At 40.3% G+C, this 18,655-nt stretch overlaps 2 protein-coding genes across 3 annotated transcripts in view; one reads left to right on the top strand and one right to left on the bottom strand.

Moving 5' to 3' along the window:
- The window catches only part of APBB1IP (amyloid beta precursor protein binding family B member 1 interacting protein), a 64,400-nt gene extending 55,888 nt beyond the window's left edge, over positions 1-8,512 (top strand). The window contains exons 12-14 of one of the 2 annotated variants that reach the window (XM_086741558.1): positions 1,284-1,401; positions 5,331-5,422; positions 7,777-8,512. In XM_086741558.1, coding sequence (XP_086597684.1) covers positions 1,284-1,401; positions 5,331-5,422; positions 7,777-8,310 — 744 coding nt within the window. In that variant the 3' untranslated portion in view covers positions 8,311-8,512. Of the gene's footprint in view, positions 1-1,283; positions 1,402-5,330; positions 5,429-7,776 lie in introns of both variants that reach the window. The other variant, XM_086741557.1, reaches the window with a different exon arrangement.
- Positions 8,513-11,203: 2,691 nt separating this feature from the next.
- LOC104474817 (uncharacterized) overlaps positions 11,204-18,655 on the bottom strand; it is a 32,390-nt gene continuing 24,938 nt past the window's right edge. The window contains exons 18-19 of the mRNA XM_086742138.1: positions 15,039-15,118; positions 11,204-14,707 (exon numbers count right to left, since the gene is read on the bottom strand). Coding sequence (XP_086598264.1) covers positions 14,585-14,707; positions 15,039-15,118 — 203 coding nt within the window. The 3' untranslated portion in view covers positions 11,204-14,584. The remainder of the gene's footprint in view (positions 14,708-15,038; positions 15,119-18,655) is intronic.

Genomic DNA, 18,655 nt, shown 5'->3' with positions numbered 1-18,655 from the left:
AAGGTCCAGAGGAGGGCCACGAAGATAATAAGAGGGCTGGAGCACCTCTCCTATGAGGACAGGCTGAGAGAGTTGGGGCTGTTCAGCCTGGAGAAGAGGAGGCTCTGGGAAGACCTTTTAGCGATCTTCCAGTACCTCAAGGGGGCCTACAGGAAAGACAGGAAGAGACTCTTCACTAGGGCCTGTTGTGACAGGACTAGGGGTAATGGTTTCAAAATAGAGGGAGGTAGATTTAGATTAGATATTAGGAAGAAATTTTTTACACTGAGGGTGGTAGAACACTGGAACAAGTTGCCGAGAGAGGTGGTGGATGCCCCATCCCTGGAAACGTTCAAGGCCAGGTTGGATGGGGCTCTGAGCAACCTGATCTAGTCGGGGATGTCCCTGCTCCTTGCAGGGGGGTTTGGACTAGATGACCTTTGAAAGTCCCTTCCAACTCTAACCATTCTATGATTCTATGACCAGGATGGATTTGCTGAATATTCTTGTAACCTAGTTATCAGTGTGTTTTTCTGATTAACATGAGGGTGAATTCTGTACCTGTGAAACTCATGTACTCATAAAACTCACTCCACAGTTATCTGACACAGTAATAATAAACTATGGCTAAACATGTGCAGGTTCTGGTCAGTCCAGCTATGACATTTTTCAGACCGTTCTGCCCAAATTTTCTGCCTCACCCTCTTAAAAAAGATCCTAATTCACAAACCATTTTGGTTTGCACAAAATATTCAGGAAGATGGATTTACACGTGGCCCAGTATACTGGCTGTATGTTGCTATACAGACTCACTTCTGTAAGGTATATCATCTTTTCTGCCAGTTTTTCTATAGGGTGACATCCAACAGAGGCGTGGGGTGAAAACCAAATTATTTTGCGTCTTACACTGACAGAGCTGTTTGCTCTAGAGCCCAGGATTCAGTGTCCCAAGTCTCCAGTCTGAAAATGTAATACTTGGGAAGCATTGGAAAAAGATAGTTATTGAGAGCAGTTGGTCTTAAAGCCAAGCTTCAAGATGTTTACAAATGCTGAAATGAACATAAGGTGAGAATGGTACCAGTAGGGCTGTATTTGGTCACAGGGATTCGTGTTTTATTGTGCTGTTACGGCGATGCTTTCCACCTGGCCCTAGACAGAAATAGGCACACCACTTGTAGAAAGCTACTTTAACAAAACTGGGTAGGATGGAATGGGGTCAGAAAAGTTGTCCAAGAGCAAAATGAATGCTTGGCCTGTTTCAAGCTTAACACCATGCTTATTGTATTGTATTGATTGTTTTGCAGTATGGCAAGACACTGTATGATAATTACAAATGTGCAGTGAAGAAAGCTGGCTTGTCCTCTCGGTGGGCAAATCAAGGGACGGTGGAACCAGCTGCCCCTGCAGGATCCTTATCAGCAGGTACCGATGCTGTTGAACTCACGTTTATTGCCCTCTTCTCTCATCATCAGTGCTGCACATAGTCTTTTTTTCAGGAAATTGTCCCATTGATTCAGCAAGATAATATCTCATTCTAGACAGCCGAGTGTTGCTCTGAACTACAACTAAGCTGGCAGCAGAGCTCTCACTTTAAAATTAGAACTTGAAAAATACAAAGACAGCCCACCAAAAGTCAGTTTAAATCTGCATAATTTAATAAGGTATTTTTCTGTTGGCATCTGAGTACAAATCCTTTATCCTCCTTCTACATTTTACAGACTGATGGTCCATGTCTTGAAGTTTTCTGTTTGTTCAGTCTCTGCATTGGCTATATGGGAGCTTTTCTTCCAATGAGTAAAAGGATGAGTGGGATATTCTGAGAATGATAATTTCAGAAAGATACTATTATAGGGTGAGCCACTCTCTTTCCTAGCCTTTCACTCGTGTGCATGGTAACAATGTTAGTGTTGAGAAGGACGCAGAGGAAGAAAGGATTGGGTTATTCTCAGACTTTACTTTTCCAGTAGCTTCATCATACTTCTGTTACCTATTTTGTCATTGTACAGATACTACAGTGCATGCTACTAGCTGTAACTTGCATGAATGTTTTTAGTTTACATGCTTAAGATACACTTTATTTATTAGGAAGGACATGCTGACCAAGTACTTACTGTCTTAAAACAAGTGAAGTCAAGATCAGTGCTGGCAGTTAATATTCTGACTTCTCATGTAGACAACTTAAAATCCTCTAAACACCTTTCCAAGGCTTCAGTTTGCCTTTCCTCAGTACATGTGAGAAAGGGTGGTCTTTCTACTATTCCTTGGAGTCAAATCATGGTAATAAATGTACATTTGGGGTGGGGAGACCCAGTAACAAACTGTTTCAAGATCAGGGGATTTTCTGATGGTTGTGCGTGGCAGTACTTTAGCGAGGGTGGATGGGACAGTCGTGGGGCATTTTGTGTTCTGGTGTTGATGGCCATAGTGAGGTGGCTGGCCAGTGAGGCTCCATGCTGGTGCTGCAGTCTGTACTGGATGTGGGTAGGACTGAGACCTTATAAAGTACATATACATCTGTATAGCTTCAGCTCCTGAATAGAATTCAGGAACACTGCATGTGATCATAAAATATACTGTTAATCTTAAATAATGGATCTCATTAAATGGTTAAGTAGCCTGGAAAGATTTTAGTCATGTATGTTGTCTCTGTGCAAACACCTCTGAAGGATCATTAGTGTTCTAATTGAGGCAAGTTGCTGTGATTCTTGCTGTCTTACAGTTATCATTACTGCCCTATGTAAAACCTGGGGCCTGACTATAATGCTGTAATCTTAACTGCCTGATTGTGAGCAGTTGTTGGTTCATGTTTTGGAAATGGACCAAAGCGTGTTTTCTTCTGTTCTGTGTTCAAATGGCTGTATAGCATGTGTCTGGGCTGATTTCGGCATAGGCTAAAATCTGCTACAGAAGCCTACAGTCCTGTGAGAGCAGGGGGCTGTACTCTCTTAACTTCAGTGGCGGCCAAAAGCAGTGCTCAGGTGGATCTTCTGTAGCCTGTGTTCTCTGGTCAGGCGGCTGCAGCCAGCATGTGTGTGTTCATCTGTACCACAAACGGTATAGTCTGAGGTTCTGAAGTGTCCCAAGTGTCAGATGCATCTCAGGCAAGACACGTTGTTTGCCTCTCTGCCTCACTGTGTGTGTGTGTGTCTTTGGACACTGAAAAGCTCTGTATTATGTGCCAGCACAATATCATGATGCTTGAAAGATGACAGATGTTGCTTTATTCAGATTTTCCGTATCACTACAAGGCTCGATATTTTGCAGTATGTATTTGAGGTACCTATATTTTGCATTATGTTTGGACTACTTTTTTTTTTGCTTAAAACAAATATTAATTCAACATAAAATTTCAGAAAAATTGACTTGCAAAGAATACTATAACATTTAAATTCAAAGTAAATCTTGAGAATAGAATGCATGAACTCGGATTGACTGAGGGTCCTTCAGCTGGCTGACTTTGTGCATAGCATATGTGCAGGTATGTGGCAGGAGATATCTCAAATGTTGCTTTCAAGTCTTGTGTAGTTCATGAAACCCATTGACAGAAGAAGAAACAGATTACCATTTAGCCATGTCCCAACTTTCTGGTATATCATATTTGCCAAGTAGAGCATTATACCTTGCACTGTAGAGAGTGGATCTCTCTCTGCTCTCTTTCATTTAGTTAAATCTCAGCATGACTGAGGGCAGCAATGTCTTGGAGCAGTGTGAAGCGCAAGCTCCTGCTCTGCTATGGAGAGCAAAGTGAGGAGAGACAGTAACTTGCTCCACTTGAGGGCATGGCCACAGAACCCAGGGATTTACATCTCTCCGCTGAGCATTTGCAGCCACAAGATTGGTTTTATCTCTTTATTGAGCTTCCATGTTAGTCCTTCAACAAACACAGGCTGCAGTTTGAATGATCAAAACAGTACTTTGGATTAAATATGCTGAACGACACACAAGCACAGGCATAAAGCACAAGGACTTCAGACCATCTTCTGTCATCCCTTGAAGCCTAAATAGCCCTAGTAAATTCAGCACACTGCAGAGTTTGTCCTACATCTCCATCAGTTGTGTGATTTGCAGGCATGGCAATAAAAAATAATTTATTCTGTATTGTATTCATGGAACCTCTTTGCTAATCAGAAAAGTACCTGCTAAGATGAAAACCATCACTGTACTTAGACTTATACTGTAGACAGCTAAAGGTTCACTAGCATCCAAGAAGCACATGAGTGGAACTTTACTGGATCTTGGAACTGTAAATTATAGGAGAGCTAACGCAGTCATTAAGGTTTACAAATGTATGTATCTAGGCACCAAACACTGTCTACTACTTTGACATGTACAGCTTCCAAAAATCCTAGACTAAACTGGAGAGTTTATTTAATCCTCATGAGACTATACAGAGGCTGGGCATTTTTTCCTAATTAAACCCACAAATTTGGCCTTTGGTCTCACATTCACTTACTCCATTTGACAGTACTGGGTTATTTATGCATATCCCTTACAAACACACTAATGGTGGGCAGACATTTTGTAGAGCTTTAACTTAGCCAGCTAGCAGATCTTCACTAATCTGGAAATACAGTGAGGTTCACAAATCTTCCGTGATTCCAGATGGGGGAGAAGTTTCAGAGCTGTTAGTTTGTTTACTAAAGAAAATGGATCAGCCTCTCTGTAGGATTTCAAACCTTCAGTTCTCATGACTGTTACTGATATGAAACTATGGTGCTTTTGGTCTTTAGGCTAAAGTAAAGGGAAAAAAAATGCAATAAAAATGGAGAATGTAGTAATACTAAGCATACTACAAACTTCAGAATGCTGTTATGAAAGAGAGGTATTTAAACAACGGAAGGCCAGAGGGTAGGCTTAACTACGCTGGTTTGATTTCTGCTTAGTTCCCCATCCAAAGCCAGTTCCCCTCTCTATTCCTGTGTTAACCTTAACGGTCGCCTTCTGTAAGCACCATTTACAATAGTCAGAAGAAAGAGCTCTTCATTTGTCACCACCTTTACACACTCTGATAACTTCTGTCATATGTGTTCATACTTCTGCCACTTGCATTTCCTGTAGTGTTGTCAGCTACAACCACAGAGGCACGTGGGCAGGGACTAGCTTTCATGTATGGTATTGTGCTGCTTTTCCTTGTGTATTGAACTGAACATGAAAAGTCACAAAATAAGCCTGAAGTAGAAAACAGACGTCCTTGTTTTACTGAATTATGTATAAAATCTGTAAGGAGTGGTTCCTTGGTGGAAGTTGTAAAGATGTTTTTATAGCATTATTCTTAATTTTCTATTCCCTCATCTGGTTAATACCACAGAAATGTAACACTCTGTTCCCTCTGTCTCTGCTCCTTGTCACAGGTGCTGTTCAGGCCAATGGACGGATTCCCCAAATTGTTCGTCCTTCCAGTGCAGAATTTCCAGAGACTCAGAAGAAAGTGGATACATCAGAGGTACAGGTCAGCAGTTACTAGCAGTACACTAGTTAAATGTTACCTGTGAACCCATTCTCCAAATTTGTCTTTCTTCACCCACTGTCTTGCTCCCCTCGAAGTGCCAGTGTACTGCTGCGACAAGGGTTTGGCTCCTGGGCAGAGTGGCTGGTTCCTTGCTGCCCCTCCTCATGCTGACACACTGCAAACAGTGTGCTCATTGCACAGAGCAAGAGCCACCGATGGGAGGTGAAGGCACAGCCATCCACCACTTTCGTTCTTCAGTACAAATAGATGTGAGTTCAAGTAGCAGAAATAGGAATGTGCCTACTGGGACAGTCTCAAAGAGTCTGGGCTGCCAGAACTTCAGTGTTGTTTTCTGTCTCTGCCAGGAAACGTCTTGCCTTAGTAACGCAAAGGATACAGTATTGTTTTCGGCAGGGAGCACTGTGCACGGCTGAAGATGAATGTGTAAGAAAGGAGAAAGTGTGAAGAAGTAAGGGAAAGCATCACATGTTTTCTAGGCTTTAAATGCAGTCCGTGGTCAAGCTCCAGATTTTGTCTACTTGCTCCATCTCTGGCTGTAAAAATATCAGCAGAGTACAGTATGAGGACTTCAAAAACATCCTACAGAAAAAAACCCCTGCATTTGTTTGCAGTTCATTATTCAATCCCTCCATCATGCATAAAGTGCACAGGACAAGTGAAACTAAATTCCTAGTATTTCTCTGTCACCTGCATTATATGTCCATCCTTCTTGTTTCTGTCTTTGAGTTCCTCCTTTAAAAAGATCTATTTCTCTGTTCTGAACCTCACTTCCTCTGGCACACATCACATTCTCAGAACTCAGCCAGTGGTTCCCTCCTCCTGTGTCTTGTTTACTTCCGTCTTTGTAGACAAGGAGAGTGAGGAAGAGAAGGCAAGCACGTTGCGTGTTATACTTAGCTAATGCCAGAATTAGTACTGCTGACCGCAGGGTTGCAGAGCTCTTTTCTCTAGCAGGAGCAAACATGTTGCCTTCTTCACCTCACAGCTTCTACAAGCCTGGGACCAAAGGATCACACTGAAGTCTTTCAGGGTGTACTGTGCTACAGTTAGAGCACTAAGCCAGCTCGATCTAGATGATAAATTAGCATAACTAGAAATGAATGTGTTACAAAGCTTTGTTTTCAGGACAGCAGACTTCTCCACAGGTTTCCAAGAATAGATAGCATGTTTGTGTAGTAATTGTCAACAGCTACCAGTTGCTACCTGAAAACAAAAAGAGCAAATTATATTCAGATATCACCAAATGGGCTTTATCTATCTTCAATATCGACTAGCAAACACAATTTAAAAGACAAACCATCTAAAATATTGACAAGATAAACATGTCCATAAAGAACTGCTATTCTACATTTTATTTTTCTTAATTTGTGTGATCGATGCTTTGATTAATTTTTCCATAACAAAAGTTGCCAGAGTGTTTGAATGTCTTGTGACCTTGCAAACGTGGCTACTACTGAGTGGCTTCAAGGACCTGTTTGTCACACTGTTGATTCGGCAGTGGAGGAGGTGTGTGCATGTGCCTTGCCCCTCCCCAGATTCATCAGTGGCCCTTGCCAGGTCACTGGTGGGGTATCTTTCCTGTGCTGTGCACCGTGCAGAATCATGACAGCCAGCTTTCCCCAGTGCCTCTCTTTCCGGTGCTGTGCAGTGCTCTCCCTCCGGCACAGAGCAGGGGCCCAGTGCAGTACCCTGCGGGTGAATGCCTGTCACACCATACTGCAGAGCAGTGGGGACATGGGGACACTGAATTCAGACACGTAAACTTTAAATTCCCAGATCTCTCCGCTTTCTTCCTGGTTCACTGCTGTTGTCTCTAATGACTTTGGCAGAGATAAGTGACTTCATTGTTTTAGCTTTATCCAGAGATCCAGCAGTCACAGCTAGGGTGAGAGATGGAGATACAACAATGAGAGAGTCAAAACTACTTCTGCTTTTTATGTTCCCAAATCTTGTTCAGTATTTTTTTTTTTTTAAGTCTTCATGTTCTCAGGGAATGAACAACAGGGTGGAACATCAAGAAAGTATCTTTATACGTCTCACTAACTACAGTTCTCTGACATTTTAAAAGCACTCCTTTTGTGAGGATGGCTCTCAAAGAAGCACTGTGAATACTGTCAACAGGGAGGTTCCCACTGTCAAAGCTCTATGGGCAGCTCCAGAAAGAAAACAAAATATTATTTGCACTCTTCAGGCAGAATGTACTCCACTGTCTGTCTACTGCACTCTTCTCGTATTTTTTCACATCTTTTCACTGTTCCTAGGCAGTGGCATTAGTTTACATGTGCACTGACTGTGTCTTATCCTTTTTTTTCTTCTGCTTACTAAAGGCTAAGCCAAATAATGTCAACACGCCTGGCCTGGTACAGTCAGTGATGAGGCCACAGAAATCCCAGAGTAAGAGGAACTCACTGCAGCCTCCTCCTCCACCTGAAAGGCGGTCATCTGCTGTTTCTGTTTCACCAATTCTACCCTCCAAATTCAAACGAGACAGCGGCATTTTCCTAACAGATCCAGACAGCTTCCCAGCACCTCCACCTACATTGAATATTGATTTTCCACCACCACCATCTGATTTCTGTGAACCTCCGCCTGATTTTGTGCCTCCACCACCACCAGCCTCCAGCAGTAGTAATGGAGACCTGCCATTACCTCCTCCACCTCCACCTCCACTTCTCTCCAGTAAGCCAGCACCTCTGACAAAGAAACCTGTGCCACCTCCTTCAAAAAGGCTAGAAAACGCAGGACAGGCTGGAGAGCCACGGTCAGCTGGGCCACCTCCAATTGGGGGTGGAGGCAAGCAAGCAGATTTCATGTCTGACCTAATGAAAGCTCTCGAGAAGAAAAGGGGCAGCAACTCCTGAACTCTGGGAGCAGGTGGACTTCAAGCCATAGCTGGTTTTGTGAGGCATCATGGCAAGTCGTGCTGAATCAGGCTCCTCCAGGAGGAATTCTCCTTCAGAATTCCTCCTGGGGGGTCTCAAGAAGTAAGATGGAGTGTTCTCTGTCCCCCACTTTGTCCCCATAACCTACTCCTTCCAGCCGTGCCCCACCCCCCTGCCATTAACTACCATTCCAGCACCAGGCCAAGGTAAGAATTGGCTGTAGAGTCTTGGTTCGCTCCATCAAGACAGCCAGGGATGGCAGAGCAGCACTCACACAGCCAGCCAGCGAGTGAAATGCATCTTCTGTGGTTGCCTCTCTGGTAGAATTGGAGCTGAAGGGAAAAATACAACAACGTTCTTGTGTGAAATTTGAGAAGTGGGAAGATCTCTTTTCAAAGAATTTCCCTTAAAGGTTCTTTATCAGAAACTCCCCAATTTTGGTTTTTTTTTTTCAATAAAAAGACTCCTCTTTTTTTTTTTTTTTTCTTCCAAAAAAAAAGGCTGTCTTAAAAAGTAAAACCTCAGCTAGATTATTCTGAGATGCAAGGCAGGACCAGGGCCATTTCCAGACAGTGTCACCCCAAATGTTATACAGTCTACCTTCCATATGCAACTCCAGTCATACCTGTCAGCACTCACAGTTGCTGCCTTTAAGTCTCATTTATTTGGTTATCTTAGACAAAGAAAAACTATTATTTCAAAATCTTACATGCTTCCCTTGGTAAGCAGGGATTTTTTTTTTTTTTCCTATTGGTTAACATTTGTCTTCAAACTGTACCTAGAAATAGTCTGTCTCCTGAAGGACTTTGTAATTATCTTGTACCTGATATGAATGTCTCCTCCTACATTTTTTTTTTTCATTTGTTCTCCCATTTTAATTCTCTGTTGTTCATTTAGGCAGCATTCATTATTAGTTCTCAAATAAAAATAGCTTCTATTTTATATCTGCACAAAGTGTCATAGTTAATGAACAGGCATTTTACTGGCAATTGGTGCCACTTCAAATATTGTAAAGAGTTTTTGTCTATATCTTCTAGTCTTTATTTCTTCCAGTCTTTGCCTCTTCTCATGCACATGGTCTTCTAAGCTATCATAAATAATATATTTCTGTATTTTGCAATACAAAAAACATAAAAAGTCAAGTGTGTGGTCTAAATAAATAAACACATAAAAGCAGCTGACAGAGCAGGGAGTGAGAGCGCTGCTGTTTGTCAAAATGGAGTCCTAGGTCCAGAAGTGGTCGTGGGATGCAAGGGAATGACAAGCTGGTGGCAGTGCCATGGCCTGGGAAAGTTTTGGGTCATTTCTTGTCTTATTTTTGGCTTGAAGTTGGTTTGTCAATACCCATGTACCTGTGTAACAGCCTAGCAGAAATATGAAGGCTGTAACCATGCCTTTCCTTTTGAAATTATTACTTTTTTTTTTTTTTAAGCTGCAAACACTAATGATATGAACAACATGCATTTCTTCCTGCCACTGAAATTGTTTTGCTTTAAACACTGTGGTAAAGCCCACAGCTGGGTCATCTCTGCTGGAAGAAGTGGCTGCTTGGGCAGACCAATAAATGCATCTGTATGTGGGCAAAGGCCATTGTGGTGAATATTGAACTTGAAAAAAATATAAAAGCATTTTAATTACAAAGTCTTACAAGGTCGCCTGTGTGAGAGACTCTAAGAGCGCCGGTCACATAGAGGTAGGGCCCTGCCTGCAGGCACCACTGAGCACAGAGAAGGTGCATTAAAAGTCTGTTGATGCTACAGTTCGAATGAGCCAGCCCCTTCCCACCCCACACCAGTATGTCACACCGCATGTTCCTGTGTTGGCCCCACTCCCCAGTGGGGTCTTTGGCTTAGGTGAATTATTTGACCAATCTGGAAGAAGTAGGGGACTTTGGCTCTCCAAGGTCATGCAGGTATATCAGGCTACTGAGGCCTGGCCTTCACTCCCAGATGCCTTGCAGTCTGTGCACTGACTGACATCACTGAAAACATTGTTGTCAGAGTCTGAAAGTGCAACAGCAACCAAGGTGATTGCTGGCCGTTACAGCCACACTTCACCTAAGAGTTGCAGACCCTTATTTTCCACATTTTCCACAAGTTCACAGCACAAAGAGGCACGCTTTTTATCCCAGTACGGACAGCAGTGCTGGCTGGCCCTTCTTGCTTTTGTTCAGATGAGCCCTACTATGTTTGCACGCTTTGGTGGCTGCATGAGCGTAGTCCTCCTCAGGACAGCAAAGACCAGGACTTTGTTATGATAAAGCACAAACGGCAAGCGCTCAGTATCTGCTTTCCATGTGTAACTGAGGTAAGGGTTATGTGGAACCACTGAATGCTAAAGAGCTGGGTGTAATTTTCTGACAAAGTACTAGGAGTGCACATCTTCGACACACTTAGGTGACAATAGCAGTCTGCTCTCCAGCTATCTTTAAATCAAATTAATTTATGAAATATACACCCAGCATCAAAATAAAGCAGAACACATTGTTAGAAAAATATAGCATGATATGCTAGTTTCTCTGAATTCACAAAGCACTAAGACTTCTACACAGCTTTCCTAGCATTCACTCTTCTCACCAGAATGCTCAGCCCCTGCCCTGTTTCTTCCCTGCTCTTTTGTTACAGCACAATAACTGCAATTTTACACATTATACATCTGCAGTCAGTCATAACTCATGCACTTAATCTTACACAAAAGAAAAAGTTGTGCTTTCTTCAAAACAAAAAGAATCAAAGCTTACAGAAAACTCCAGAAATCAATTAAAATGCTGTGATGATTAGACATCTATCAACTATTTTGTGTATGTACATGGTGGCACTGAATTTCTGAAATGTAAGTATTCAAACCCCATTCAAAGAACAGAGCTACCATCTTAATGATACACAATTATCTGGCTTTATTTGGTACAAAAGATGCTGCAAAATAGAAAAATATCTTCCTTGTTAAGACTGTAAATCAAAGCCTTCGTAAGAAATAGCAATTAATCCTTCCGCCTCTAGCTAATCTATTCCATATGAAATTGTCTTATTTGTGTAGATCGCGGTAGTATATGCATTACTAGAGATGACAGTATTTTAGTCTGAAAAGATCTGAAATCGCAGCACGTTGGTTTGAATGTTTCTCCATACCTCAAGTGGAAGCAGTCTCAGCAGCTGTCATCTCCCTTGGGCTCTTGTTTCACTGACACAGCACAAGGAGCTACTTCAAGCAATTATTTCCATCGGTCCTTAGGATTAGAAAGGTATGGTCATGTGGAAAAGTCTACATGTGGGGAATCACCACTGCTGCCCCTCGTAACTGTCCTCTGCTACAGAAAGAGGATGAGAATATAAACAAACACCTGTTTGACTACCAGCCACAGTATTTTTATTCCCCATCTGATCTTGCATCACTGCTGTGTTTATGTAAGGTGAAGGAAGAGGCAGCTCCAGAACTGCAGATGGAAGCCAAGGATTTTTAGGAACTATACCATGAGCAACAGCATTAGCGCTGATGTTGTCATAATAAACCATAATGATGAAAACCCAGAAGTGGAAAGGGAGGTGGTACAAAATGCTGAGCATGATGTGGGCTCATTTCTCTACTTCCGCAAAACACAGTTCAAGGGCAGTGTTGCGATAACTGTATTCTTCATGTGTTTTTCATACACTCTTTCAGGCACTTTTTAGAGTGGAAAAGTAGAAACGTATACAGACCATGTGGCAACACTGTAGGACAGAACTATTATTTATGGGTTATCACTGACAGCCTCACAGTAACTGGGAAACGCATGTATTCTGCTTGAGGGAGACACGCAAAACAGAAGAGATTTGGTATCGTTAAGACTTAAGAATTGTTATGGTCTTGCAGAACAGTCTAAGGCAGTTTGATTGCCGTTAACAGTCAGCACTATTATGAGACCAGAATACTCAAGATTACTAAAACCAGGCTATGTAAACTGCACGGTAAAACTGGACAGGGAAGGAGATTTGCTTTCATATAAATCAAGGAAAGAGGACACGGCTGAGTCCATGGATGAACTTCTGGAGAAGAGAAGTAGGCGACTTAAGGCTCTCTGCAGCCAGAGGAATACGCAAAACCAGTTTTTCAGGGCTTGCTTATCCTTCAGATGTTTTTCCAAGAACCTGAGAAAAGCCTCACAATGAACACAGTGGGCAGTACACAGGTATCACTGCTTATAAAATAGCTCCCATTTGGGATGTTCTGCTTTTATATCATGATGCCAGAGGCTTTCTTTACCTGTAACTGTGTAAAGCAAAGGTCCACTTGCTACTGTTGCTGATAGGATTTAACATTTCTAAAACATTTTGAAGAAGAACGCAGCATAAAAATGCTTTGTATTTATGTAGTTATTCCATGAGGTGAAGAAGTACAGGCAGCCATGGTCTGGCCTCCACATGACAGAAACTTATCACATGTTTGGTTCAACATAAATGAGAGCTCTTTGCTTTCACCCAGTAGGAAACCAAGGCCCAGGTTGCAGCGCCGCTGTATTTACCCTGCAGGCTCAAATATGTTCATCTTCACATTGTCCCTTACTTGCAGTGTGACCCATGTCACTGCAGGTGGTAATGATGTTCACACTTTTCATCACAACGTGCTATTTTGCTTCTAATTGTCCGAGAAGAGACGTCAATACCAATGTTTCAAAAGGTTGGGAATGTAGCCCACTGCAGAAGGGCTTCTATAGACCCCTCCCTCCCCAGCAGCCCACTCTTTTTACCTGCAGGTGCTGCCTGCTCAAACACTAATCCCGAAGGCTGCAGAACAGCACTTCCTACCTGCACAAGGAATGTTAACCCAGGCTGAACTTGTGTAAGTTGCTTGAACTTCAGACTGAACGTTCAGAAACCTGTAATTAAATATCTATATTGTGCCTCACATTATGAGGCCATTTACAGTTGAACAACTATTTATATTTGAACAGCTGGGGGGAAACCATCCTGAATAATTGTGTTGATTATAATTAACAAGACATTCAAATACTATTTTTAGTCACTGAAAGATTTCTAATAATGTATATTTTCCCCCACTAATTATATTTCTAGAAATAGATTTGTGAAACACTAATTATATCACTTAATAGCCTGTATTTCAGAATCAAGCGGCACTCAAGAAATGGGGAGATTCTAAACCAATAATCCATTTTGGATTTGAGAAGAGACGAGGTAACATCTAGAAGTAACAAAGCCCTCAAATAAGTGACATTTTGCTAGCATAACATTGCACCTGATTGCTTATGTGTTACTTTTGGCTTAACTATACACTAAGTTTTGTGATGTGGAATTGGAGTATCAAACAAACAGAAATAACAGGACCCAGGACTCGAGGCTAGTCTCTCTCTGTTACTGAAAGGACTTCTATGTAACAGCTTCAGTTGAATTTTAAATACTTTCCCTGGAAGATTTTTGTTAGTCCCTTACAGCGTCAAGTGGCTGGATACAAAAGGTATATTGACCTGACTACATACATAGTGAGATGCTTCCAAGAAAGTCCTTTTCCACGTCCAGTCAGTGAAGAGTTCCTGAGGCATTATAGCCATACACCAACAATCTTTCTGCTACTAGCAAAAGATGATACCATTTAAAAGAGCAGTGGAACAGGCTTGATAAGCTCCTAACACCAGCAAAGACACCAAAATTTATTTTGGGGCAAGTCCCTCCCAAGACAGACATCTTTGCTCCCTATTTAACTGAATTTCCTTTAAATCTTTCTTGACAGTTTAATGGGACAAAACAAGGTCAAAAAGAGAAAAGATGGCAAGGTCTAAGTGTAAGATGATCCTCTGTTCCAACTCTGCAAAAGATTTAAGAATATTTATGTCTCCAGAATACAATTATATTTGAACAGTGTGTAACAGCAAGGAGAACATTCATCAAAATGCTGTATGATTAACACTAGCTTAGACGGATTTTAAATTGACCACTGTGAACCACCTGATCAGCCATGAATTTGGAGAGGTTAAGTGTGACAGTTTGGCACAATTTAAATATTGGGACTCTAATGCACAGCTGAATATGAAGGGCAGAGTTATACACACCAATATAATTTGCTGCTGCAACCATACATAGTGGTCCATTTCTTTAATCTTTAGACTTTATAAAGTTGGTCAAGACTTCGTCTTCTCTAGCAGAGTAGCAGATTCCAGTCCACAAAGTCTAAGGGAAAGAAGCTCCTGTGGCTTGATCCATTAATCCTATTTGAAGGCCTGAGCTTCAGCCTTGATCATGTTTCTTGCTTGTTCAAATTTCTCTCAGGATGAACAGCTTACTTTAAGATCCTTGGCCCAAGCTGGGGGGCGCAGGGAGTAGCCAGCTTTCTCTGCAGCCTGCTGTCTCCGAAAGGGATATTGTAAAATCTGCTGTAGGAGATGAACCTGGAAGCAATTAACATGGGTAAGTTTTTATACAAGATGTTTTCCTGCAAACAAGAAAAGCCTCTGCCACTTCATGTGACTCACCCTCCTGGCTCCAGAAACTACTCTATGAGTTGCTTACAATTATTAGTACTACTATGAATATAGTCACTATTTATTTTGTAATTAAGACTATTAATAGTTTTGTTAATATTTTAATAGTAATTGATATTAGATAGCACAATGTTGGTCAAAGTGTAATACAGGTTCAAAGTGTAGATGCAACAACTCATTCATTAACAATTATGCCAATTATTAATAAACACATCAAGAAAGAAAGAAATAATTTTACCTCTGAGAAATCATTCAAATTAGCTTTTTGCACTGCTGATTCTGCCATCCAATTCCTAAGTATGTATCTAGGATTAACAGCTGAAACCAAAAGCAAATCATGTTAAATTTAATTAGACATATTCAACAAAAGCAAAACAATAATTGAAACATATCATTCAAATCTTTAAGAAGGTTTAATTTGCAGATCAATTAAAAATGCATAAAAAGGAATGAATCTATTTATTTTTATGAGCTGCTAAAATGATTTTTTAAAACTTGCACGATCAGTAATGTCGAAGTGCCAAACAAAAATCAGAATAGTATAGAACAGCACATTGATACACAAAGGGTTTCCTGTTACGAACACCAGCAGACTTTTCACATGAGATTAGTCTACCACAACCTAGGTTCCTGCTACACTGTTGGAAAGCGTATTTCAATGTTGTCACTATATATCCTGGAGATCATAAAAATGAATATTATATTATGTAGTGTAAAAAGAAATTATCTATATATTCATAAAGTATATGTACTTAGATATTCCTTCTTCTATACCGTGTATCAAAAGTTTGGCCATAAAAGCCTTAAAATGTTGGATTTTTTAGAAACTAGAAATTTAGAAGTGCATTTTTTAGAAACTACTTTTTCAATTTTGTCATTCCTTTTTAGTTTTCTGGGGGTGCGGTGTCCAAAGTTTTTTCCACAACTCTCTGCTGTATCTTCTTGGAAGCACCCATGACAGCTACACTGCTTCTCTGGCATGTTCCTGGCTGATTGTGGCTAATCAGTGATGGGGAGACGGTAGGGACACAGAAAATGAAACTGCTGAATTAGTAACCCAGGCTGTATCTTACAGGATGGCAACTAACAACTCATAAAGGGAGTTCTCTCAAACTGTAAGCCGAGGACAGCACACATGGCTTTTATTATCAATTTTTGAGTAGGTAACATCAACACAATTCTTATTTTTGCTCTTCAATTAAAGCCTAGGATTCTGCTTCAGAAAGTTTTCCCTTTAATTAATGATCAAAACAATGGTACAGGCTAATTGTAACAAACTCAAGCTTGCATTGTAAGTCTTAATTTGACACTGGTCTGCATATTTTCTCAAATTCAGTAGCTGATTATTACATGAAGAGATTAATTAGCGATACCAGAGGCATTTCACCTGTGGACTTGAAACCAAAAATCTGTGATATAAACTTCATTTGTTCCTTCTTTTTCCATTGATATCCTAGTAGGTTTTATATGAATAAATGTTAGGTCAAGCCTCATATTTTCTACATTTCTTAAAAAAAAAATCCATGTGGCTTTCTAAAGTACTCTTACAAATACTCTGAACAGCATGTTTGAAAAGGGCTATTTGAGAAAGCAGAGTATTCATCAAAATCAACATCCCAAATTTCCCTCTACTCAATTCCTCTAATAAATATGTTATAATCTTATCTTATTTACAAATAAATTATATTAGGAGGGGGGCAACAAGAAATAGTATTTTGGGTAAAAATATTAAACTTGATCTTGTTCCGTTTCCCAATTTACTCTGCTTTTGCATCTCCTTGTACTGCTTCTTCAGCTTGCAAACATAACTTGTTTATCCCAGCTGACCACCAAGACAACTGACATCTTTGAGAAAAGCTAGGAGTGGCTCCCCCTGCGGTTTTGTGGACAAACAATCACAGGACTTTATTATTATTTAATAACTCCTCATACAGAATTAGTGCCTAGCACAGTGAACAGCCGCCTCTGTAATAAGCACTGCTTCTAAAAAGCACCGTTTAACCAGCTAACAAACTAGAATTTACTGAAGCTATGTAATCAGTGAAACAACACTTCCATGATTATTTTATGTATCACAACACAATTAAATTCTTTATGTTTGGAACTGAATGACAGCCATTTTAAGCCACAAGATTTGACATAAAGCAGCATTACCCAAAGGGTCTTTATGTTATTCAGAAAAGTAAAGGACCAAAAAAATCACCCTCTGCTTTAAGTGCTGAACTCTGACCACTCATGTTCCTGCCAGAAGAGAGAAGGTGGAGCCCTCTCACAAAATCAGAACATGGGCTGAAACCAGAAGCGTCTCAGGTGGCACTGCCACTCCCTCCTTGATAAAAAACACCCAGGTAATTGAACAACATTCTGGCACAATGTCCAGGTGCTGACTTCCATGAGAAGAAGAGAATCCACCCAGATACAGACATGCTGCTTTTTCACATTGCTGCTGTTCTGTATGTAATTAAATATATTAAACAAAAGCCAATAAATACGAGTACCTGTTTGCAACCTTGGTAGCCTCTGCACAGTCCTAACAATATCCTGCCCTAACTGCTATAAAAATAGTGGTTTCCCGCTTGGCAAAAGAATATGCTTTGGCCAAGTATTTGATTTAATCCAGTAAATGGGTTTTCAATAGTAAAGTGTAGTAACAACATAAAAAGAATATTTTAAAGGTGGAGAAGTTAACATGACTCATACAAAAATGATAATTCACATTAAAACTATGACTCATATTAGCAGGAGAATATTTGTCCCAGAAATATATTCTTAACAATTGCAAACTGACAAGTTTTATAGTGGCATTAAAAATATCTGTAATTAACACAAGTGACAAGACAATTATACAAGAGTAAGACAAGTCAGATAAGAAAAGGACAAAGTAGAAGAAATTTTGTGCCCTTATGAGCATTTTATGATCTGGTCTACACTTTTTTTTTTCCATGTTTCTTTTGTAAAGAAACACAATTTTAGACTTGTATTGGGATTTGGATTGTCAAAACTTTCTGATCGACTCCTAAGGAACTAAGTTTAGGCAGTACAAGATGAAGTCCTACTAAGAACTAAAAACTAAATAAAGAGAGGAAAAAAAAAAGATAATGAATAAGTGATCAACTTCAAATGCTTCAAAGTAATGTACTTTGAGAAATGAGATATTTTACTACACTTACTAATTATAAGGGAAAGGTAATGAATAATGAGGTGTTAATGGCATTATATTCAAGGCCAGTAAATACCCAAGACAGCAATATCAAATTTAGTGGAACTTACCAACTCATATAAAAACCTAGAGACAGTTCTGTCTTTAATATGAAATGTTGGGTAAAAATGCACAGTTGACTGAGTTGAGCCTCATTTCTCCTGCAAGTTGTACTGGCAAGGGACAGCTGTTACAAGGAAATACTTAAACAAAAAACCCACAATTTTAAAGAGACCACAAGGGGCATCTAAGAGATCTATTTAAATGTATAGATGTAAAACGAGAACAACAACTACAAAAACTCTGTATGAACCTTCAGTCGCAGTGTAATATGGAGCCGTTAGCAAAAATGTAACAAGATTTGTTGATTTTAAAGGGAAAATTAAATTTTAAACAATAACAAATTATTCATCATTAGCCTGTTACAAATTTCTACAGCTCTGCTGTATCAACATGAAGTGAAGACCAAATATAGGGAAGAAAACTTAACTAACTTAACCATGAATTTTGCATATCAAGTTTTGGACTGCTATCAAAACTGAGACCACTGGTACAAGTGTGGTCCTGGAGGCAAAACCTTTTCCATATGTCTCCTGTACTATAAGATCCTCTGAGGTGCATGTGGAAAAACATGATGCTGGCTTGCAGAAGATCAT

Source organism: Chlamydotis macqueenii, chromosome 2 (genome assembly GCF_036417535.1).
Source record: "Chlamydotis macqueenii isolate bChlMac1 chromosome 2, bChlMac1.mat, whole genome shotgun sequence".
Classification (NCBI taxonomy): domain Eukaryota; kingdom Metazoa; phylum Chordata; class Aves; order Otidiformes; family Otididae; genus Chlamydotis; species Chlamydotis macqueenii.
Note: the sequence above shows the minus strand (reverse complement) of the source record. Positions and strands in the feature narration are given on the sequence as shown.